Raw genomic sequence first — 24,685 nt, forward strand, 5'->3', positions numbered from 1 at the left:
CGCTGACCAATCAGCGTCATACACTTCTCCCCATTCATTTTTAGCAGTACTCGCAACACAGCGTGATCTCGCGAGTCAGATACTCCTATTATTAAAGATTCTGTGAATGACAGCACACGTGATCTCGTGTGTAAGTCCCCCAAGAAACTTTGCCAAAGCGTCGGGAGTCTGACTAGACATGGCGTCCTGGCTGGAGGTGATGTCTATTCACTCTCAAGACACTTTGGTAAAGTTAATATGGGAGTATGTGACAGCACAGTATGATCTCGCTAGATCACACTGTGTTGCGAGTACTGCTAAACATGAATGGAGAGAAGTGTATGACGCTGATTGGTCACTGATTGGTCAGCGTCATACACTCCTCTGTACAACGCCCACTTGGTCAAAAAGTAAAAACACGCCCAGTTGGGCATTAAGAAACTAATTAGCATAAATCTAAAATTGCTCATAACTAGATCAAAATTGATAGTTTTTCAAAATAAAAACCAGTTATCTACATTACAGCGCCGATCAGATTATGTAGGAGACGGGGCACTTATAATCTGGTGACAGCCTCTTTAATGTGTTCAAAGTCAAGAAACAGACGGCTAAATCTGTAAGATAAGGAGAGTCAGACAGCCTCAAAACGCGTTACTACTTCTGACCAAACCGGCCTATTGTCGCTATGTATACGGAAGCGCCAGAGGAAAGGGATCACGCAGTATTTCTCCTCCCCTCTCCTGCCGCGTCACATCCAGTGTTCAGTTTTCCTGATACAGGTGGAGTAACTCCATCTGCCAAAATGAAATGTTTGTTTTCTTATTATTTTTCACGGTATTTTATGTTCCATAAGATGATCCCGACTTCGGACGATGGGAGTCAATGTCACGTGTTTTTTTTTCAGAACTTTGTAATAACATTCCTCATCCCCTCCAATTAACCTCTGATAAACCGTCCCTGGACCCTGGAGACAGGGGTCAGCAACCTTCCACACTCCAGCGGTTGTAAAACTACAACTCCCAGCATCTGCTGACATGGGATCTTCAGCCAAAGGCTGTCAGGGCACGCTCGGAAATGTAGTTTTACAACAGCTGGAGTGACAATGGTGGCCGACCCCTGACAAAGCCTGAAATCATAACGGAGCAAACAAGAGAATAAAGCAGATGTCACATATTACATGAATATAACAGCGGGTACGTAGAGCCGGACATTTCAACCATTGCTCTGCTACACCGCACACTTGTGATGAGGGGTTCTTTGCAAGTTTCAGCCATGTTTATTCTATCTGTATAGGCCACACCCCTATAACTGCAGTCAAAAATATCTGAATTTGGGCTCAAAATGGAAAAATAAACTGTCCACGTATTTACATTACCGATCCTGCCGGGGCATCTCGTGACATCACCTCCGTGGCCTGCAATTGGCAGACTCACCGGACTTGGGAGTAGAAACGGTGAATATATCGTCGTTTGTTATTTCTATACATTTTCGGAGCAAATGCAGAGATGATAAAATCCCAGGAAACCCCTTTAACTTCAAGGCTTGGTGTCCAGGTCATAAATAAGGGAAGGGGATGGGGGGCCACGTCAACAATTGGAGACACTTGATATCACAATAGGAATCATGTTGGAAATTCTCGTAGTGAACACAATTCGTATCACAGATGTATCACAGGCAGCCTACACACAGGGGGTCCAAGTGTTATATGCGGCATAAGAACAGTTTAACACAAGTATGATGCGCCAGTCTGAATGGGGCCTAAAGCTCGGATATCTCCGCTGACACTTGTAGAAATACATCAGCTTCATGTGAGGAACGTTTATGACAAATCCACTGGATCTGTCAAATGTCATAGATGAGGTCCCACCTATCTCTAGAACGGAGCCCCCTAAACCCCTTCTACCTTTTCCTGCGGCCTCCCGGCCACTTCCTGATTACATGGTCAGGAGATACGAAAATAGTTCAGCTCGCTGAGCTACGCTGTTTCCGTAAGTCCCATAGTAGTGAATGGCAGTTACCACGGAAGCCGTGTAGCATGCAAACTACGCTGCATCCGTAACTACCATTCAGTTCGATGAGACTTACGGAAACAGCATATCTCAGCGAGCTGCGCTATTTTCTTAACTCCCAACCATATCGTCAAAAAGTGGCCGGGAAGCATAAAAAAGGTGGAGCAGGGTTTAGGGGGCCCGTTCCAGATATATCCACTGGATATGTCAGATGCGATGTCATAAATGTCCCCTGATGGGAAAACCCCTTTAAAGACTAAAATGCTTTGTATTAGCTTTTCATTATAGACTTTAAAGTAACATCAGGCCACAGCATTTGACCTAAAAAAAACGCTACTAAAAACGCAGCCAAACAGTGTGCGAATCCAGCCGAACACTGAAAGAAACGAGGGAGGAGAGCAGAGGACGTCAGCCCCAAACCAACAGCAGTAGACAGTTGGATTCCTGTCAGAATCCGCAGGACAGCCGATACGTACAGGAGCTGCACAAACTCTACAGCAACAACACAGTTAGAAGTTTTTAATGATTATTGAGGAAGTTGAAACAATCCTGCTTGTGTATTTCTGGTGTGCTCTGGTATAGTCAGTTTAATTATTAGACTCCTCACTGAGGTATTATTTTAATCGCGTCATTTTTGGGCCGCTTTTTTTACACCTGCAGGAAGAAGTTGAAAATGTGATTTTTATTTATTAAATTAATATTTATAATAAATCAATTTAGCAGCTTTTAAAAAAAGAAATAAAAACTTTAATAAGAGAAGAAACGCATCGTTTGGTCAAATACTCTCCATGTCAAGAAGTCAAATAACAGTCTGTATAGATCTTCAGCAGAGAAGGCATGCGCGCGTGGAGCAGAAATTTATGGCACGCGTGGAGCGGAATTGTATGTCCAGTACATAAATGAGGGACTCTATGCTTCTTGCTTAGATGTTTCTATAAGGCAGCACCTATTGTAAATCCGGTCCTACAAACGAGAGAAGTCAAGACGCTTGCGGAAACTCTACAAAAACCTTCTACGTGACGCACGAGGACATCGGATGTGACCTCCAGCTACGGAAAATCTGCTTGTTAGCAAATCGGATCACATCTGAAATTATAGGGAAAACGTGCGCTGATGCACTGGACCCATATACATATTTTGCCACCCAATGTTTTTGTTTATTTTGAGACATCTTATTCCGATGCTTGGAGACTCTACTTCTCCTGTGAATGCGACAACGAACAGCCAATTGCACTCTCTGAGAGTTATAGTTATGTGCCAGGACGGCTAACTTAGTCCTAGCCTCCAAAGCGTCTGACTGGAAGCGCGTTCTCTCTGGAATATATTTTAAGACTAAACTGTGGAAAAAGTCCAATTGGCCTTTGTGACAGAGCGCGGTTATACGGCTCAAGTCCCCGAGGAGTGTCTGGTCAGTCATGATTTCCTTCACGTGTTGGTAAGCCGGGTCTTTTTGACATAACCACGGAGGTCGATCATTTTCTTCGGCTGTTAGCGGAGGGTGCGCACAAGAATTAAACTGTTTTAGGTCGGCCCAGCTATGCTGTCCAGTTATATGGTGAAGATACGACAGCCATTTCTCAAGAGTCAACTGCTCTTGACCTCGGCTCGAACCCGTAGAGAACCGAAGATGGTTTGTGAGATCGGGAATCCATTCGGCAATTTTGGCGCAGCCGCTTTTGAGACTGGCTGCCATTAATTTCTTACGGAACCTTTTGCAATATTTCCATAAGTCATATTTATAGGAGATGTCCTCGTAGCGCTCCTCCATAAAGTTATGTAAAGCAACGCGCTTATCTGTAGAGACCGTCTCAATGGAGAAACCTTCATCAAGAAGACTGTCCAAGCTGTTCTTGTATGCAAATTTCTCCAAGGTCATTGCTGAAGTCAAACGGGTGGACTGTCCTATATGGAAATCAAGAATTCTTTTGGTTGTGGACTCCAGGAATGTATATGTGCAGTATTTGCCGTTATGACCAAAGGAACCAAATCGTCCATCACCTACAAGACTAACTGGATGACCGCGTAAGTAACTCTGGCTTCTCTGCTGTTCTTTAAACCAATAAAAGTCAATGATGGGAAACATATACTTTCTTTGCAACACAGAATATCTGCTTGGCGAGACGAAAGGAAGTCCCATAAAGGTGAACATCTCGTGAACTTTTTGAAAGTTGCCGCCACTGAAGAGCACTGCCGAGGAACATATCAAGTCCCCAATGCCCGTCCTCCCCTTAACAGGTTGGCTTTGCCACAGGCAGCAAATGTGACCACCCGAGCAGTATCCGACGACGGTTAACATGGTGCCGGTCACATGCTTCTCAATCCCAGAAACGCTCGCCTTGCATCCATCTCCGTAAGAGCATTTTAGGTGTTGCAGGAGTTCGTCCAGGCAGGATTCAAACACTAAAAATTTCCGTTCGTTTACCAGTCGATCCGCATTCTTCTTATCTTTGGGAGCGACGTAAGACTCGTTGTCGCTGGAGTCGTAACTTCGAGAGTCCTCGGTGGAACGCGAGTCATCGGTAGGATACATGTGATCGTGTCGTATTTTCCATGGTTCTGCCACAGAAGGATTACGGAATTCAGGCTCTGTACATGTAGCGGCATCCACCATCTTGACATAGCGATCTGACGGTGGAAGAAGCCACGCATGACTAGTCTCTGTGCTCGCATTCTTTTTACCCCATTTTGGATCGGTGCTGGTTTTCTTAGCTCTCATCCCCTGAAACGGGATGGTCCTCGTTCCAACTTCTCTCGTTTGATAGTATATATCGGTGCGCGTGCTAACGTCCTTGCAGGTAACGGTCGTTGTCGTGCTCGCAACCTTGTATTTAGATTCTGGAGGCGCCAACAACTGCCGGTTATAAGCCTCGAGGAGCGTCTGGTAGTCTTGGCTTACAGGATCAAACCGAGGTCTCTTGGAAGGGGGAGATGCGTCTTCCATGCATAAATCGGAATCATCGATAATTTTGGGAAAGATGGATGGCACAGCCTCGTCATGAAGGATCGGTCTATTGTCCCGGAGGACGTAACAGTCTGGAGTGAAATGGTCGGAACAAATGCGAAATGATCTCCTGGCCCGTAAAATTCGATGAGCAAATGAATCGAGGTTTCCAAAATTCTGTCCTATCAGCAGGAGCCAGTGCTTGATTTTCTGCAGATCGGAGGGGAAGTCGTACATTCGGATCCCTCTGGACGACAGATTCTTACGTGTTGTATTTTTGCAGAGTTTTACGATACACTTCGACATGACTCCGGTCTGCAAAAAAATCAGAGACAAAGTGTAATAATCAGATCGGCCGCTGATGCAGAGACACATTTGTTGCCTGGAAAGCTGGATGACATTCAATATGGTCTCCATTACAGCTCCCACAGGGGCCATCACCCAGCTTTCCCAGACTCCTGACCACATCTACTCAGCTCTGCAGTCATAGGCGGAAAGTTGGGTCGTAATGTCGGTATGATTTGGAAAACAAGATGACAACTAAACGCAAGTATAAGAAAGGGCTGAACTGAACATTTAACAACCCGACATTTCCTAGCACTGGAGGACGCCGTTAACCTGCTGGATGTAGTAGAGCGCGCGACAACCTCCGGCAATCCCATGGAGAATGAATGGAGCGGCAATACGTTCATACAGAGGACTCGGAACCCCTCACACACTTATTCCTTATCCTGTAGATAGGTGATAAGTGGTTTGGCGGAAAACCCCTATATACTTTCCTCCGCCGCGGGAGAACCCCTATATACTTTCCTCCACCGCGGGAGAACCCCTATATACTTTCCTCCGCCGCGGGAGAACCCCTATATACTTTCCTCCACCGCGGGAGAACCCAATACTTTCCTCCGCCGCGGGAGAACCCCTATATACTTTCCTCCGCCACGGGAGAACCCCTATATACTTTCCTCCGCCGCGGGAGAACCCCTATATACTTTCCTCCGCCGCGGGAGAACCCCTATATACTTTCCTCCGCCGCGGGAGAACCCCTATATACTTTCCTCCGCCGCGGGAGAACCCCTATATACTTTCCTCCTCCGCAGGAGAACCCCTATATACTTTCCTCCGCCGCGGGAGAACCCCTATATACTTTCCTCCGCCGCAGGAGAACCCCTATATACTTTCCTCCGCCGCGGGAGAACCCCTATATACTTTACTCCGCCACAGCTCGCACCAGGTCAGTGACGTCATGTCCATTGAGATGTCACATGAGCCAGGCAGCCAATCATGTCAAGGCCCTGTGATATTGCCTCCATAGAGCCGTGCCATCATTGGCTACCTGGGTCATGTGACGTCATTCGAGTCGGGAAAATTGGAGGAGCAACGTAACTACGTGACATTCCCTGCTGCAGCTCTTCCGCATCATTTTAGCCAGCGGCGCAGACACAAAATTGCGCACTTTGTATTATGAATTGTGCACTGGTACCTAAATGACCTGTAATACGTGTGCGCAAATAGGGGATAAAATAATCAACGCAGATTTTTCGTCTGTAAATAAAGCGCAGTTCGGTTGCCATGGCTGCGAGTCCATCACCCGGCGCAGTGACAAATGTCAGGGCAGACACCATTATACATGTCCCGTCCCCCTGCAAGGTGAAGCTTCCTGCTGTGGATGTCATGTTAGCTGCACCCATGTAACACAGAGCTCCTCACCCGGATCCAGCAACAGCTCCCGGCAAACCGACCCGCACCCAGCGGCTTCCAAAACAATGTGTAGCAGGAAGTGACATCACGAGAAGCCGTGTCGTGCTAGGGCTCATGGGAGCTGTAGTCCGGGAGGCAGCACAGTTTATTGGAGAGGCTAGAGAAAAGAACTACAGCTGACTGATTCGGCGAAACGATGATCACATGACATGCGATATCCAATAGGCGTTATTGCCGCGCTGCCGGCTGTGAGGAGAAAGCTAGTGGCACTAGTTGTGCTGCGTTTATAGAAAACATGAGGTAATAACCACGAGCCCTTCACCACGGAACTACATGGCAAGTCATAAGCTGCAAGAGTGATATTTAGTAAATGTTGTGTAATCAATGTTTTATGGAATTACACACAATGCAAGCGCAAACCATTTTTAGTAAAGGTGTAACCAGTATATTGACATATTAATCAGTATCTGTGAAACATCAGGTATAGGCTGACATATTGTACCTGTGGCGAGATATCCATGTGGTCATGTGACATAGACATCCGCGTGACCGCGTCTTCCCCGGCTCAAGTACAACCGCATGCGGGACATAGGTGACTATCATGTGACCAAATAAATGCGGTTTCATAATGGCGTCAGACAGTACATGGCAGATACGGCATTTGCGCTATGACAGGCAGCGGCAGGTTACGCCGCTGCCACTAGAATACGGAAAAGTGATGACGTGAAACATTTTAGTAGTAAAATTTGCGACTTGTCGTCGCTCACCAAATTTTGAAAGTGACAAAAAAGGGCGGTGTCGTCCTCAACGGAGGCGTCGTTTTGGCTACATTTAGGCCTCATTCACATGACCGTAGTGGTCTGCACGGCCGTGATTTTCGTCTCGTATGGCTGCGGTGTGTCACCCGCGGGCCGTGCACAGTCATTTCTATGAGCCTGGACCGCAAAACACGGCCGTAAAAAATCTCCGCAATTGCGGACCCACCCGGTTCTATTGGCCGCGGACACCTTTCCGTATCACTACAGATGGGTGTCCGTGCCGTAGAGCCGTGCCGGGAATTATGGAGCATGTCCTACTTTTCGTATTTTACGGGCCGTGCTTCCCAACTTTGGATGGGAGCACGGCCTGAAAATGCGGCCGGCCGCCATCGGCAGCCGGCCGTGCCTGCAATTACGGGCACGGCCTGTGGCCTGAGACATGTCCTTTCTTTTTGCGGTCCAGACTCCTGGGCAATGCTTGTGTGTGGAAACCACGGTCGTGTGAATTGGCCCATAGAAATGAATTGCGTGTGCATGGATGGGGCCTTACTATGTACAAGAGGTGACAATGGCGCACACTTGGGGGCAAATCTTCATCTGCTCAGAGCGGGCGTAGATTTAATTTTCACACCGTCGGACAGTTCAAAATGCACCAAATTTATGAAGAGGTGTAAATTATTAACAAATGTGCAAATCGCTGCAACGATCCCCTCTATATAGACCGTGTAATATTCGTCAGTATTAGTAAATCTGGGCCAATACGTCGGGACGTAGTCCTTTATTTTTTTCGTCTTTGTCCCATTGTGCGAACACTTCAGAACATTGATGCGCAAGTGTGTGATTTTGTGTGCGCTGGGGTGTGGCGAGGAGCTGTCAATCAAAAGTAAGGAGGCGGGGTTAACTTGGAAAGGCTTGAGGAATGAAGATATGACTCTTCAAACGTAGATATGACTCTTATGCGCATTAACATACGGCACGGAAACACAAAAAAATGGAATACTAAAGGTGCATAGAAGATAATTATAGGTTAAATAAAAATTTTCACCCACTTCGAACCAGGTACTGCTGGTTTAACAGGTGAAATGCTGGTGACAGGTTCCCTTTAACTCTTCTGTCCATAACCTCAGTTCATAAGAATACGTCCATAAGAGTGGAGATCACATGACAGGATATCGGAATAAGTGAAAGGAAGGAGAAAGAATCTCCCTGTCCCTATGATCACTATTTTATGTCACATATTGGTGCAGTTCAGGAACTAAGTTCTCTAGAGGTGCTTTAAAGTCCCGAGTCCGGTCCTGCCGTAAATGACACAACTCCTTCCGCTCCGAAGAGCCTCTGACTTGTACATTTCCAGAGCTCAGGTTAGCAGTGCGCAAAACTCATTGATTTTAAAGAGTCTGTTGCCAACATATCAGACCGTAATTACAGTAAGGGTATGTTCACACACTGAGACAAAAACGTCTGAAAATACGGAACTGTTTTCAAGGGAAAACAGCACTTGATTTTCAGACGTTTTTTGAGCAACTCACGTTTTTCGCTGCGTTTTCGAGCCGTTTTTTCGGCCGTTTTTGGAGCTGTTTTCAATAGAGTCTATGAGAAAACGGCTCCAAAAACGTCCCAAGAAGTGTCCTGCACTTCTTTTGACGAGGCTGTAATTTTACGCGTCGTCTTTTGACAGCTGTCAAACGACGACGCGTAAGTGACAGGTCGTCGGCACAGTACGTCGGCAAACCCATTCAAATGAATGGGCAGATGTTTGCCGACGTATTGGAGCCGTATTTTCAGGCGTAAATCGAGGCATAATAGCCTCGTTTACGTCTGAAAATAGGTCGTGTGAACCCAGCCTTATGGAAACCTACAGAAATATTCAAGTCATTGACTGATACCAAGTGTCAGGACCTTTTCATTTACAGCACATGTGACGTTCCCAGCCCCTTAATCTCCACAGATGTCACTTTTCTAATTTACATTTGGGTGCTTCCTCTAATCCACCAGACACAGTCACATTTGAAATACCTTTCCACTATGGTGTCCATGGCTCCCAGAACCTGCTTGTTTCTTAAACTGTAAACTAAGGGGTTTACCATTGGCACCAGAGCAGTGTAAATTAGGGACAACACCTTATCTTGTTCCTGGGAATGCACTGACTCTGGGATCATATAGGAACTGAGTGACACACCATAGAATAATATCACAATAGTGAGATGAGACGAGCAGCTGGAGAACGCCTTGACTCTCCCGGCCGAGCTACGAATTGTAACAATGGTAGTAATTATACACGTATAAGACATTAATATCATGACAAAAGGAATTACTCCCAAGAATACACACTCAATAGACACCAACATCTCAATGCCGGTGATGTCACCACTAGAGAGCGCTATCATGGTCTTCAGGTCACAGTAGAAATGATTAATATTGTGGGAATAGCAGAAGGATAAATTTGAGACCAACGCAGCGTGCATGAGCGCATTTAAAAGTCCCACCATCCAGGAGACAGATAATAATCGTATACACATGTCCTTGTTCATGATGCACGTATAGCGCAGAGGGACACAGATGGCCACATAGCGGTCATATGCCATTGAGGTTAGGAGTAGAAATTCAGTCCCGACGCAAAATGTAAATAGGAACATCTGCACGATGCAATCCGGGAACATTATAGTGGTGTCAACAGTTATTGTAATGGCCACCAGTTTTGGGAGAGTAGCGCACACATAGATAATGTCCTCAACTGAGAGGTTACACAGGAAATAGTACATAGGTGTGTGCAGCTGAGAGGTCACGTACACCACACCAGTAATGATCAGGTTCCCCAGTAGAGTCAATAAGAACATCAATAGCACCCCACTGACAAGCACCGGCTGGAAACCATCAGGGACGGGGAACACTGAGAGGTGGAATTCACTCGGAGTTGTGCAGTTTGTCAAATAAAACTTCATCCTGCAGGAGAAATTCAAAAACAACATAACCAGAACTCAAGACTAAACTATTAGGTTATAGAGATACTAACCTATACAATAAGGATGACAATAATAATCCTTATATAGCGCTACGTATTCTGCAGCACTTTACAAGTCAGAGCGAACAAGTGCAAACAAACAACAAATCATATACTACAGAGAAACAAACTAACAAATCAAATAGGAGTGAGGGTCTGCTCACAAGAGCTTACAATCTATGAGGAAATAGAGAGGTTAAAGTGCTTGTTCAGTACAATAATCCAGCCATCTTTTATACACATGGGGTAGTACACATAAAGCTGCATGAGCCAATTACCCAGCGAGTATCTGTGTATGACAGATATGAAGTGCATTAGGCTACATTCACACGAGCGTGTCCGTTTTGTGTGCGCAAAAAATAGAGCGTATTTCCTGAATTTCATGTCCGTGCGCCATCAGTGTACTTTGTGTGTAGCATCTGTTTTTTACGTCCGTGCAAGCCCCTTTTTTTTTAATTTTAATTTCTATGCATTTTCTAGCAACTGATGCGTGAAACGCGGTCAGCGCATGGATGTCGTCCATGTTCTGTCCGTGGTTTTCAAGCACTTATTCACTTCAATGGGCGACCTCATCCGCAAAAACGCAGCAATATAGGACATGCAGTGAGTTTAACGCAACGAACACTCACTGCGTCAAAACTCACGCATGTCTGAATAGCCCCATTGAAATTGCATGGGTCCATGTGCTGTCAGTTATTTAAACGGACAGCACACGGACGAGGAACACGCTCACCTGAATGAGCCCTTAGGGTGCAATCAGTGCTGGGGATACTGTTGAATGAAGAGGTCGGGTATTGAGGAATAATAATGATAAAAGGAAAGGAGATAATTTATGAAATGTGGTAGGCTTGCCAAAAAAGATTAGTTTTTAGAGCATGCTTAAAATTGAGGATGTTAAGAATGAATCTTATTGTCTGGGGTAGCGCATTTTAAAGAACTAGTGCAGCATGAGAAAAGTCTTGGAGATGGGAGTGGGAAGTTCGGATTATGGATGTTAATCTTAAATTGTTGGCAGAACGTAGACCACAAGTAGGGTGGTAGACAGATAAAGGCAGAGATGTAGGGAGGTGCAGCACTGTGGAGAGCTTTGTGGGTGAATTCTAAAGTGAATGGGCAAACAGTGCAGTGACTGGCACAGGGTAGAGGCGTTGGTTTAGTGGTTGGACAGAAAGATGAGACTGGCTGCTGCATTCAGGATAGATTGTGGAGGGAAAGACCGATTAGAAAGGACGAGAATGAATCAGAGCAGAGTTTTGACTGTTTTCACACTGAGAAAAGGGGCGATAAGAGCAGAAAGAAACATTAAATCCCCTGCCCTTTAATGATAATGAGATGACTCTGCTGACACTGCCCCATTCTAAGCAGCAAAGTTGAAAAGTGAACTGAAGAAAATAGAAAGTGTCTGCTAATTTTCAGCTCCACTGACTAAAGTGAAAACTTTAATATTATAGATTTTTTTTTTAATATGGATAGACAAAAAAAACACAAAAAAGTGTTTATACTAGAAGTTGGATAAATTAAACTATAAACAAGTAATGGACACTGGAAAATCTTACTCTAGAGGCCACAAAAACAATATATATACAAAAAATATCAGTGTAAAATTAGAAGAAAAAAACACTGATCAGCCATAACATTAAAACCACCTGCATAATATTGTGTAGGTCCCCCTCGTGCTGCCAAAACATCCCTGACCTCCTGAGACATGGACTCCACAAGACCTCTGAAGGTGTCCAGCCTTAACATTTTCAGCTCTTTGGCCGTTGTCAAAGTCGCTCAGATCCTTTTCCTGCTTTCAACACATCAACTTCAAAAACGGACTGTTCACTTGCTCCTTAATATATCCCCCCCCCCCTTGTCAGACGCCATTGTAACCAGATCATCAATGTTGTTCACTTCACCTTTTAATGGTTTGGATGCTATGGCCGATCGGTGTAAATCCCAGGATAGCTGGAGCTACATTTGTTCCCGGCTCACAGATAAAAAAAATAGCAGCAATTGTACAGATATCTGTTTGTTTTTTTTTAAATGTCCATATTTATTTTAGTGCTGTCACTGGTTTATTTTTTATTATCTTTTAAAAACTTTATTTTCCATATAAAACTCACACTGTCAGGAGCTGGGTTAGAAGTCGGGATTTATAGCAAAATCTAAGCTCTATTATTTATATTATTATTATTAATAATAATATTATTATTTTGAACAATCACCAATTGACAGAAATATGGCCCTAATATATTTTAATTTACCAAATTTTTTACAGTGAAAAATGAAATAAATTGTGATATTTGGATGGGTTTGATCATACTTACATAATTACTGTATATTCCGGTTAATAGAACATAAATGAGATTATTGATTTCTCTTCTGTACTGTTCTGTCCCAAACTCGTTTTTATGTTCTAAACACATGAATAGATTTACTTCTTGACGCTGTAACGTTTTATTTCATAGCCATAAAAAAAATACAAATATCACCCGTAACTTAAAATTATGATTTACACCTTTGCAAGGGAATTACTTACAAAAGCAGAATAATAATTTATTATGAAGTTAAAACAAATCCATTGTTCTGAAATTCAAAATGCAAAAATTGTTTATATTGGAAAATGTTGGCGCTTAGATCATTTATTCTTGGCTCAGCAGCTCATATTTGTGATGTACAAGACACAGGATTATCAGTGATTAATGCCACGGGGATCATCGGCTTCTGTGAAATTCTTCATTATGACGGTCCCATAACAATTATGTTTCATTTGTTTTGTTCGGAAATATGTTTTGTAAATTTCTCAGAACTTGATGAAGTTTATATTTGCTTTTGATATATGGAACTTTACATGTTTTTTTTTTTTTTGTAGCTGAGAATTTCATATTATGTAATACAAACCTCACTAAAGTAACATCCTAAATATTATTTATATACTGCAGTAAAAAAAAAAGTGCTAAATGATAGTGATATAAATATTTTTATGTGCGTTCATTAACCCCTTCGGACGAAGACATTTTTTGATTTTTCATTTTAATTTTTCACTCCCCGCATTCCAAGAGCCATAACTTTTTTATTTTTCCGTTAATAGAGTGGTGTGAGGGCTTATTTTTTGCGGGCTGAAGTTGGAAAAAACTGTGATTCCTCAATTGTTTTTTATGTTTCATTTCTACGGATTTAACCGTGCGGTAAAAACGACAACTTCTCTTTATTCTGTGCCTCAATATGATTACAGTGATACTAAATTTATATAGGTTTTTTGTATATTTTACTACTTTTATTGATAATAAATCTTTTGTTAAAAAAAAAATGCTTTGTGTTGCCACATTCTGAGAGCCATAACGTTTTTATTTTTTCACCGATTGAGCAGTGTGAGGGCTTATTTTATGCGGGACGAGCTGTAGTTTTTATCAGTACCATTTTTTGGTACGTAAACCTTTTTGATCACTTTTTATTAAATTTTTCTTGAGAGCTAAAGTGACCAAAAACCAGCGATTTTGGCGGTTTACTTTTTTTTTTACGGCGTTCACCGTGCGCATTAAATAGCACTATATTTTAATAGTTCAGACTTTTACGGATGCAGTGATACCAATTTTTTTAACTTTTTTTATTTTTACATTACTTTAGGGGGATTTTTTGAGCTTTTTTTTTTCCCGCTACTAAAAAATTATTTTTTACACACTTTATTATTTATTTTTCACACACTTCGTTAGATCGCTGATACAATATACTGCAATACTAACGTATTGCAGTATATAGTCCTTTTTACAGGCATCTGTTAAGCCCTGAGTGAAGGCAGCCCTGGAGAGGGGGGGGGGGTGATGAGCTGTCGGAGGGACGCCTCAGATGCTGCAGTCGCGATTGACCGGAGCATTTGAGGGTTAAACAGCCAGGAACAGCGCGATCGCTGCTCCCGGCTGTTCGTCCCAGGTGTCCGCTGTAAAATACAGCCGACACCCGCAGCATATGGAGAGCGCTCAGCGCGTGAGCGCGCTCCAAACATCACCCCCCGCACCCGGACGTAATAGCACGTAGCACGTCAGGGTGCGTGAAGGGGTTAAAGATTTTGTCGTAAAACAAGGATATGTCCGTGTGGTCTGGCAGAACATATCACAAATTGCAGAATTAGGAGTATAAATCCAGTACATACAGATTCATAGTGGACAGTGGTTCAGAGCGATAAGAACAGGGAGCAAATCTTCAGCAATGTGATCAATATGGGTAAAAAACATTTCATGTCGTATAAACAAAAATTGTACATGGAGATATTTACAGAAACCAATCGAAAGATGTACAAATATTAATAATCTTTATATAGCGATATTATATAACCTAATACGAGCAATAGAATAGTATACAACATATAAGACATGAGTAGGTGGGAGGGCATGAAACACCCATCATTCCAACATATGGAGCCGCATCATCCCCTTCCCATAAATCCGGGTATGATGGGAGTTTTAGTTCTCATTGGCCTAGTCTTCCTTATCTCTGTCGGATGCAGTGTTGCGTACTGATAACATTTAATATTCATCTTAATATTTGTACTACGTTCATTTAATATAAATGTTTCACAAATGTGCTTGTATTTCACATACCATTATTGAGAACGATATTTGCTACAAACATGGCAATCAGGATAAATCCCCGGATCAACGACGCATCTCAACCAGTCAGAGCAGATAACTCATCATATTATATTTCTAAAATGACACGTAGACCCCTTTTAAATTTAATGAGTCAACCTTTATCATATCCTAGGGCAGAAAGTTTTATGGTGGTCGCCCCCTTATTATAGTCAAAGTCTTGGGTAAAAAAATCAGTTAATAGATATCTGAATTGACCTTTGATATATTTGTCCTTTAGTGATTAGGTTTTCTCGAAGCAAGTGATTAGTCTACAAACTAAAAAGCCTTCAGTTTTTCTAATTATTCAGCATTCCACCCAATCCCGTCTATTACATTGGTTTCCACTTTTGAAGCTACTTCAGCTCTGCTATGTCTTTCTTATACACCAGGTGCCTTTTCATGCATCCCATTATTGTATTTGCTTTAGCAGGAGCTGACTGGCACTGATTTCTGAAGTGCATTTTACCATCCAAAATTTCCCCAATTCCTTTTTAATGTGTGTTTTTTTGTTTTTTTTTCATATTCAAAATTTTATTATTGATTTTAGTACAAAGAAATACACACACAATCGGGAAAAATGTGTCCCCATAATAAAAAAAACATGACAAGAAGGGCACATCCCAAACAGGAGAGTGAACATCACAAGCCTTGTCAAGCGCATAATACAATCACAGCAGTCTGAGGAAGCTAAAAGGAAATGAGCATTGAAACAAAAATAAGCGAAAATACACCAATCTCGCCCCCCAGACCTCTTAAAATGCAATGGTAAGAACATGTATGCCCAATCACAGTAAGCAAAGACCACTCACAATAGGCACAATGAGAGAAGGAAAAGATAGAATGGAAAACAAACACGGGCAAGGAAAAGAAAGGGAGGTTGTGGCGAACCTGGACTCCAGCACCTGAACATCATAGATAAAATGAGAAGAAGCAGCCATGCGCCTGTCAGAGATGATGGTAGAGCGAACAAACGTTAGCCATTGAGACCAAGTATCCTTGTACCATCTAGAAGAGGCCGGGGAATGAGCCAGAAGGTGTTCCATTCGCTGTATCAAAGCGACCTGGAACCACTCATCCAGCAGCGGAGGGACCGCTGTTTTCCACTTACGAGGGATAACTGATTTGGCGGCTTGTAGTAGATGTCTAATTAAGGAACATTTGTAAATGGTAAGCGGCATAGGGAACATAAATAAAAGGACCGCTTCAGGGGAGTTAGGGACCGAAACCCCAGTCACTTCCACTATAATTTTAAGAACCGCCTCCCATAAACATTTCCAAACTAGAGCAACTCCACCATATGTGCGACATGGAGGCCCCCGACGCCCCGCACCGCCAACACTCGTCAGGTACAGACTGGTACCATCTGTGCAGGGCTGCAGGAACTCTATACCACCTAGAAATAATTTTGTAGCTGGTTTCCTGGGCTCTGACGGCTATGGAGGCCTTCTGGGAAAGGGAGAAACACCGTCTCCATTGAGCGTCAGAAAAGGTCACGCCCAATTCTATCTCCCAGGCCCTACAGAAGGATGGGAGATGAGGGGATCGCTGGGATAGGAGAAGTTTATCGAGTGTGGATTGGCGTGCTCCGGGGACCAAGTGGAAACGCACAGCGGCCGGTGAAGATGAGCCCTACTCTTAGTGACACTGTAAAAATGCTGTAACTGGGAGTATGCAAATATATGACGGGGCAACGGTGTATCAGCTGGGCAGATCGTGGCCAATGGGAGCAGGGATACATCAGAGAGAACCTGAGAGAAATACATGGGGTTGGTGGAAGGCCTACCCAGGAAGGAGAGACGTGCCTCCCCGGCCGGAAAGGCGAGGTTGTCAGTGACGGGAGTCAAAAGACCCTATGGGTCAACTAGTGAGCCAGACTTCCCAGAGGACTGCAGTGCCAAGAGGGTATGGAAAACGACAAAAGAGGCGGAAGTCTGTCTATTCCCAGGCAGGGTCCAAGGCAAAGTTGAAAGGGTAGGAGTACACAACTGTTGGGCTAAACAGACCCAGAGTTTAGAGTCATGATTGTGGAAAAAGTCTAGGACACGAGCATGGGTGGATGCTAAATAGTAAAGGCGACAATCCGGCAGACCAACCCCACCAGCACCCCTGGAGCGAGTAAGAATCGTCCTACTCAAGCGGGGACGACCCACTGGCCATATGAAGGAACCGAAGCATTATTGGATACGTAGCCAATAAGAGGATGGGATGGAGATAGGGATAGGGATAGTCTGCAGGAGGTACAGCAGTCTGGGGAGGAGTGACATTTTAATTATATTAATACGGCCAAACCAAGAGAATTCCTTTTTATTCCAGGAGGCCAGGTCTGTGCGAAACTTGGCTAATAAAGGGATAAAGTTATTGGGGGACAGTTGGGAGAGATCAGAGCTAATGCGCGTACCCAAATATGTTATACCCCTAGCAGGCCAGGAGAAGGGAAAATTATGTTTGAGGAGCGAGAGTGTCGAGGATGGAAGGGATACATTCAGCGCCTCCGACTTGGAGAAATTAATCTTAAAACTTGACCATACTCCAAAGCGGGACAGCTCGGACATCAATGAGGGAAGCGAGATATGCAGAACACTTATATTCAGTCCCACCAATGACAACGCCCTTAATATCCGAGCTGTTCCAAATGGAGGCCATAAGATGTTCCATAACGAGGACATACAACAATGGGGATAGAGGGCAACCCTGCCTGGTACCATTATAAATAGCAAATGGAGCAGAAAGGGAGCCATTTACTTTTAGTTGGGCGGACGGAGAATGATAGAGGGCCATTATTTTACTCACAAGGGAAGGTCCCAATCCTATATGTTGAAGAGTTTGATGGAGGGCAGGCCAGGATATCCTATCAAACGCCTTTTCGGCATCTAGGGACAGGATCATGAGGGGGATGTGATGAGTCTGGGCATGGTGGACAATATCAAAGGTTTTAAGAGTATTATCTCGCGCCTCCCGACCCGGCACAAACCCCACCTGATCCGGGTGAACTAATTCAGAGAGATGTTTATTCAGCCTGTTAGCTAACAACTTGGCATAAATTTTCAGGTCGACATTGAGCAAAGAGATGGGATGATAACTGGGACAGAGCTGGGGGTCTTTACCCGGCTTATGGATAACCGTCACATGGGCCAAGGTGGAGCGGGGGGGGGGGGGGGACACAAGACGTCAGGTGAGATCGAATTAAAGGCCCGGAGAAGAAAGGGCACTAGACCGTCAGTCAATGATTTATAAAATTTGGCCGTATATCCATCCGGGCCGGGACTCTTTCCCCCTGGGAGGTCCCTTATGACAGCAGGGGTGAGAGGTAAATTCCGCCTCCAACTCTTTAATGTGTGTTTTGATCAGGTATTTATTATTTAAAGTGCAATTTCATAAAAGTTTTGACATGTCAGAAGTTTTGATCAGTCGGGATCCGAGCATTGAGACCCCCTTCGATCCCTAAAACAAATCATCAGAAGCGCTCGGGTGAGTACTGTGTCACTTCGTTTCTGATCGGCCATACCTGGCTTTCCTCGGAATGCTGAGCAAGTGTTGTACAGTCTCCTAGATTTTCTATTGAGCTCATACACGGCTTGTTTGTCTACTGCCGCTTCGTTTTAGCGATCTGTGAATGATCTAAGTGCTCGGACCCCCACTGATCAAAACTTCTGACATGTCACTATGACATGTCAAAAGTTTTCTGAAAGTTTAATTGCACTAGTTATAGGTGAAATAAGTGTTCTTATCCTAAAATCAGAACCTTACATTTATTTAAATTAAAATAATTTTTGATGTAATTTAACAATAATAAAAAATTATATAATAAAAATTAATTAATTTGCCGAATCTCTGCCCTAATCTTCAATTTCCCCAAACCATATTGCCTCAAAAATCTTATAGAGCTTTTGATCAAGTGGAAATGTTCCTCTGTAAGGGGTCGTTCACAAATGTCCGTTGTCCCTGTCAATTCCCCTCCGGCGTGTCGCAGAAAATCTGGAGGGAAACTGATGCTAGAATGAATCCCATAGCATTCTTTGGGATCTGTTCTGTCACATGGGACATAAGTTGTGCCACCGTACGGCACCGGACCTGTGCAGGAGCCGGATGCAAAGACGTTACCTGCAGCGTTTGACATCTACATACCCGGTATTGGTCCCAATGCTGCCCCCTGTGGTCCATACTAGTTACTGTACTCCAATTTGAACATGTTCCATTATGCTTTGCTTATATCTTAGCAACCGATTTACACACATTTTCCCTCAATTTCAGTATTCCTGTTTTGCACACCGATCCAGCAATGTCATTCATATTCACTCACTATCCGCTTTTTCTGTCCAGACTAAATGAAGAATTTCTGAGCATTTTTTTTATTTATTGTGAACTTGTCTGTTATTTCTAACAACAATAGTAATAGTCCGAGTCATCTTCACTGATTGGCGATGAAGTCATCCCGGTATTGCTGATAGAAACATAAACGACAGAAGTTAAAAGTTAAGCTGTGTTGTTTATAACAAAAGTCCCAACACTGTGGATCTCTGGCACAACAGACCCCAGTGGTGCCTGACGGACTGCCATTGACTTATAATGGGGTCCATTGAGTTCTGCCACATGCAGCGCTATTTCTCTCGTAAAAAACGATGGAATTGTGACGGACTGAGGCGACTGACGGACAGAGCAAATCTACTGTCGCCCCATTATGGTTGTCGTTCTACTGTCGTTCCATTGATGACATTCCCCTAAGAGACCATTAGGCTAGAATTGCTTTCATGTGACATGTATAAATGCCTTTTACTTTTCATCTTGTCTATAACTCAATTACTTTTTATTTTAAGCTGTTCCTTTCTAAATGTTTCCCACTCTGCGCACATTTCTCAATTTAACTGTATGACCTGCTAGCTGACATCTGAGAAGGGAAATAAGCGAGTGAAATCTGACATTTAATTATTAGTTTGTAAAACGATGTGATGGAGATGACAGCTGCGTGCTGCTACAATGTAGAAACCAGACTGTAACAGTGACTGCAAGTCTGACATTATGGGGGACCTTTAAATATAAGGTTTTATTCTATTATTAATGGGTACAATGACTGACTTTTGTAAATGAGTCTTTTTGCCTTCTACTACTGTTCTTAATATGCAAAAAAGTTTTAGTTCTTATGAATCTTCTTTTTTTTTCTGGCACCTCTGGTTAGTGCTATCAGTCACGATACACAGAAAACTCCCTTGAGACGTTTGCAAAGTACAAGACTCAAAATCAACTTACAAGTTTAAAAGAAAGAAAACTTGAAAGCCGCAGGGAACAATCTATGAGCAGGCGAGTCTAAGGCAAAGGAGTTATAAGAACCTTCTATAAGAATCACCACAGTCCAAGACTGGCCCTTCTAGACAGATGATCACCTATATACAGGTACTTACAGAAAACGGAAGCGGACTGAATGTAATATCTATCTATCTATCTATCTATCTATCTATCTATCTATCTATCTATCTATCTATCTATCTATCTATCTATCTATCTATCTATCTATCTATCTATCTATCTATCTATCTATCATCTAGATATAGACTATAGATGGCTTTCAAAATTGTTACAACTGCAATATGGATGTGTAGGCCTCTTTTATGTACTATGAAGATTTTCTTAGCATATATTATTGCAGTAAAGATAGATTATGGTAATAAGGCTTCGTTCACATCTGCGTCGGTTTTCCGTTCATGGGTTCCGTCAGACTTTTCATTTTCTTCAGGGGAAATCATAGCTTTCCGTTTGCATTACCATTGATTTAAATAGTAACGCTTCCATTGCTTATGGTTTCTGTTTGTCTCCGTTCCACAAGATTTCAGTTTTTTCGGCAGAATCAATAGCGTAGTCGACTACACTATTGTTTCCGCAAAAATAAAATAACCTTTACGGAACGGAAAACCATTAGCAACGGAAGCATTACCGGTGAAATCAATGGTAATGCAAACGGAAAGCTATGGTTTCCATTTGGTTTCCGTTCATGGTCCATGACGGAAAGGTCTGATGGAACCCATGAACGGAACCCCGACGCAGATGTGAACGAAGCCTAACAGGTCAGAGGTCAACCATGTAAAGCACATGTTACAACTCAAGTATATCACACATACAAGAACAAATGTTCTGTGCTCTATAGAAATAAAATCAAGAACAGATACAGAGCACCATACAGATGACTGATAACTTGCTGCAGCGTGATATCACACAATAAAAGCCATGAAAAAGTCATTCAAAAAAGTCAAGTTAAAGTTTCCTGCTACTGTGTATTTAATGAGAGAGTCAAGATAAAGACAGCTACATATGTAAGTGGACACTATATGCTAAGCTGCAATGAGTCCGAAATCTTGTCTCACTAGGAAAGATCACAGTCAATGGGGGTAATTTATCAAACGTTCTGTGCCGGTTGGCGTAGAAAATCCATCAAAGTTAAAGATGGGGACAGCAACCTCTCCTTTCAAACTGGTTTTCAGCGTTTCCAGAAAGAATGCTCCCAACCCCCGTCACTGCAACTTGTTCCCGCAACAGGTATATCCAGTGGACTTGAAATTCTCTGGTTCTTCATCGCAGACGATATTTCAGAACGACGTGTATCCGAGCACCTGAGCACGCTCCACCTGCCTGAAGTTAATATCTACAGATAAGCAGTTCTATACAGAGAATATCAGGGGGGGATAATGAAAGACTGTGTGGAAAAGCCGTCATCTGTGCAATATAACAAGTAGCGGAAACGTCTTTACCGCTGTTTCCACACAGTTTTCCATTATCTTAGCCCCCCGATTTTCTTTGCATAGAACTGTTGATCTGCAGAGATCAACATCAGACAGGTGGAGCGTGTGCAGGAGCAAGGATGACGTTGCTTCTGCGACAAAAAAACTGAGGATTTCAAGTCCACTGTATGTACCAAGATCACAAGCCTCTGAAGTGTCCGCAGATGCAGTGCCGGAGCTTTGGAGCATTCCTTCTGGAAACGCTTAAAGCCGGAGAGATGAGAAGAGGACTATAAACTGGTGAACCTACGTGGAGTAGTGAGAGGTTCACAGAAATCATTTTCTATGTTGGAATTACATGAAACCAGAGTGAAGACTGCTCCATATCTCCGAGTCCACCCATAGAAAACACAATTCTCTGAGCTCATCTTGTATTACATCAAATAGCGACACAACGGAGTCCTGTGAAGGGTTTCTGTGGATTAATTATATTAATTGGGCTTTGTGGTCTGAGGTTTAATGTTTAAAGGGATACAAGTATTTTTCTTCAATGTCTGATCTTATACGTGTATTTATTATTATAGGGGAAATGAATCCATATTTTGATAATTGCACCGCGTGGGGAGATTTCCACCTCCTTTCGTTTTCCATCTCGGCAGATTTTCAGATTCTGTTTTTTAATGGGATCTTATTAATGTATTCATTAACCCTTTTGGGCAACCTGGTTATCATTTGTCTCATTTCTCTGGCATCTCAGCTTCACATCCCCATGTACTATTTCCTGTGTAACCTCTCAGTCCAAGACATTGTCTACGTATCGGCCATTCTTCCAAAATTCCTGGCCATAACAATCACCAGAGACAGCAGAATAGCGTTCCCAGGATGCATCACACAAATGTTTTTTTTTACGTTTTGTGTCGGGACTGAGTTTTTACTCCTAACGTCGATGGCGTACGATCGCTACGTGGCCATTTGCGTACCTCTGCACTATACGATCATCATGAGTAAAGAAATGTGCATCCTCCTTGCTCTGGCTTCCTGGCTTGTTGGGTTTTTAACTGCGCTGATCCACTCTCTATTGGTCTCGTTTGCTTCCTTCTGTAGTTCTCAGGACATTAATCATTTTTATTGTGATTTGAAGACGGTGATAAGGCTGGCCAGCAGCGAGACCTCACACATCAATACATTGTTATTTGTAGTATGCGTGGTCTTGGGATTGTTCCCCTTTTTGCTGATCCTGACTTCTTACATATTTATTATCTCGACAATTATTAAAATCCGTAGCTCAAGTGGTAGAGGGAAAGTCTTCTCCAGCTGTTCTTCTCATCTCACCGTTGTAATCTTGTTCTATGGCACACCGCTCAGCTCCTACATGATCCCAGGGAGTGAACACTCGCAGGAGCAGGACAAGATGCTGTCTTTGTTGTACACGGCAGTCGTCCCTTTCTTAAATCCCTTAGTTTATTCTTTAAGAAACCAAGAAGTTTTGACAGCGATGAAGAACATCAATGAAAAATACTTTATGTTTCAGAGAGAGGCAACAAATACGAAGAATCATTAAATAAAGGGCGTTGTCTGGTTTCCAAATACCCTATTAAGATATCCTGCCAATGGAGAGCGGATTTAATATTTGAAACTTCTATCAAGTAACCAGAGTAGATACAAAGAGTGTCTCTCTCTGGAGGACCCAGTATGTTCGAGCACTACACAGACAGCCTATTCATTCCATTGTTAACTGTGTAATGCTTGATTTCCCCAGTGGTAGCGCTGCAGGGGAATTAAACACTTGCTGTATTGTTCTCCCACATATTACAGCTGATCGCTGAGGGTCCCATCAGTGGAACCACCTGTGATTATGTTGTTTTCAGGGAATTGTCAAAAGTGGAAAACCTTATAAGAGAATGGGGAGGGGGGCACTTTTTAAAACTATACATACCACTCAAAGCAAATAATAAGATACCAGTTTTCATTTTCCAGGGAAATGCAAGCTCAAATCTGATTGCTTGGTCCACTTTCCTCCTGCACTAGTTTCAATAAATCTCCTTTTTATCTGTCACCGCGAGGGATTGCTCCTTGTCAGGATTTGGGAGCGTCCCCTCCTTGTTGATTAGGTAAAGCTGTGATCAAATCCTATAATGCTGGGGGAGGGTATTTTTTTCCTACATCAGATGCCTGTACAATGTCTGGTGTAAAGACAACACTGACTCCACCAGCAGAATAGTGAGTGCAGCTCTGGAGTATAATACAGGATCAGTACAGGATAAGTAATGTATGTACACAGTGACCCCACCGGCAGAATAGTGAGTGCAGCTCTGGAGTATAATACAGGATGTAACTCAGAATCAGTACAGGATAAGTAATGTAATATATGTACACAGTGACTCCACCAGCAGAATAGTGAGTGCAGCTCTGGAGTATAATACAGGATGTAACTCAGGATCAGTACATGATAAGTAATGTAATGTATGTACGCAGTGACTCCACCAGCAGAGTAGTGAGTGCAGCTCTGGAGTATAATACAGGATGTAACTCAGGACCAGTACAGGATAAGTAATGTATGTACACAGTGACTCCACCAGCAGAATAGTGAGTGCAGCTCTGGAGTATAATACAGGATGTAACTCAGGATCAGTACAGGATAAGTAATGTAATGTATGTACACAGTGACTCCACCAGCAGAATAGTGAGTGCAGCTCTGGAGTATAATACAGGATGTAACTCATGATCAGCACAGGATAAGTAATGTAATGTATGTACACAGTGACTCCACCAGCAGAATAGTGAGTGCAGCTCTGGAGTATAATACAGGATGTAACTCAGGACCAGTACAGGATAAGTAATGTATGTACACAGTGACTCCACCAGCAGAATAGTGAGTGCAGCTCTGGAGTATAATACAGGATATAACTCAGGATGAGTACAGGATAAGTAATGTAATGTATGTACACAGTGACTCCACCAGCAGAATAGTGAGTGCAG

General features: G+C 43.1%; 3 protein-coding genes and 1 long non-coding RNA gene across 5 annotated transcripts in view; 2 read left to right on the forward strand and 2 right to left on the reverse strand.

Annotated features, from left to right (window-relative positions):
- Positions 1-2,457: 2,457 nt before the first annotated feature.
- Positions 2,458-6,685, reverse strand: LOC142656917 (uncharacterized). The gene is made up of 2 exons (XM_075831918.1): positions 6,637-6,685; positions 2,458-5,244 (listed from the first exon to the last, which is right to left on the reverse strand). The coding sequence occupies exon 2, from the start codon at positions 5,233-5,235 to the stop codon at positions 3,001-3,003; it is 2,235 nt and encodes a 744-aa protein (XP_075688033.1). The 5' UTR covers positions 5,236-5,244; positions 6,637-6,685; the 3' UTR covers positions 2,458-3,000.
- Positions 6,686-6,777: 92 nt separating this feature from the next.
- Positions 6,778-24,685, forward strand: part of LOC142657428 (uncharacterized) — a 73,469-nt gene continuing 55,561 nt past the window's right edge. The window contains exons 1-2 of one of the 2 annotated variants that reach the window (XR_012849928.1): positions 6,778-6,927; positions 20,173-20,387. This is a non-coding gene — a long non-coding RNA (uncharacterized LOC142657428). Of the gene's footprint in view, positions 6,964-20,172; positions 20,388-24,685 lie in introns of both variants that reach the window. The other variant, XR_012849927.1, reaches the window with a different exon arrangement.
- On the reverse strand, positions 7,105-16,177 carry LOC142656979 (olfactory receptor 2T11-like). The gene is made up of 3 exons (XM_075832030.1): positions 15,888-16,177; positions 9,402-10,328; positions 7,105-7,129 (listed from the first exon to the last, which is right to left on the reverse strand). Exons 1-3 carry the CDS (start codon positions 16,175-16,177, stop codon positions 7,105-7,107), a joined length of 1,242 nt encoding a protein of 413 aa, XP_075688145.1.
- LOC142656980 (olfactory receptor 5AR1-like) lies at positions 22,296-23,267 on the forward strand. The gene has a single exon (XM_075832031.1). The coding sequence runs from the start codon at positions 22,296-22,298 to the stop codon at positions 23,265-23,267; it is 972 nt and encodes a 323-aa protein (XP_075688146.1).

The sequence above is a fragment of the Rhinoderma darwinii genome, chromosome 7 (genome assembly GCF_050947455.1).
Source record: "Rhinoderma darwinii isolate aRhiDar2 chromosome 7, aRhiDar2.hap1, whole genome shotgun sequence".
NCBI lineage: Eukaryota > Metazoa > Chordata > Amphibia > Anura > Rhinodermatidae > Rhinoderma > Rhinoderma darwinii.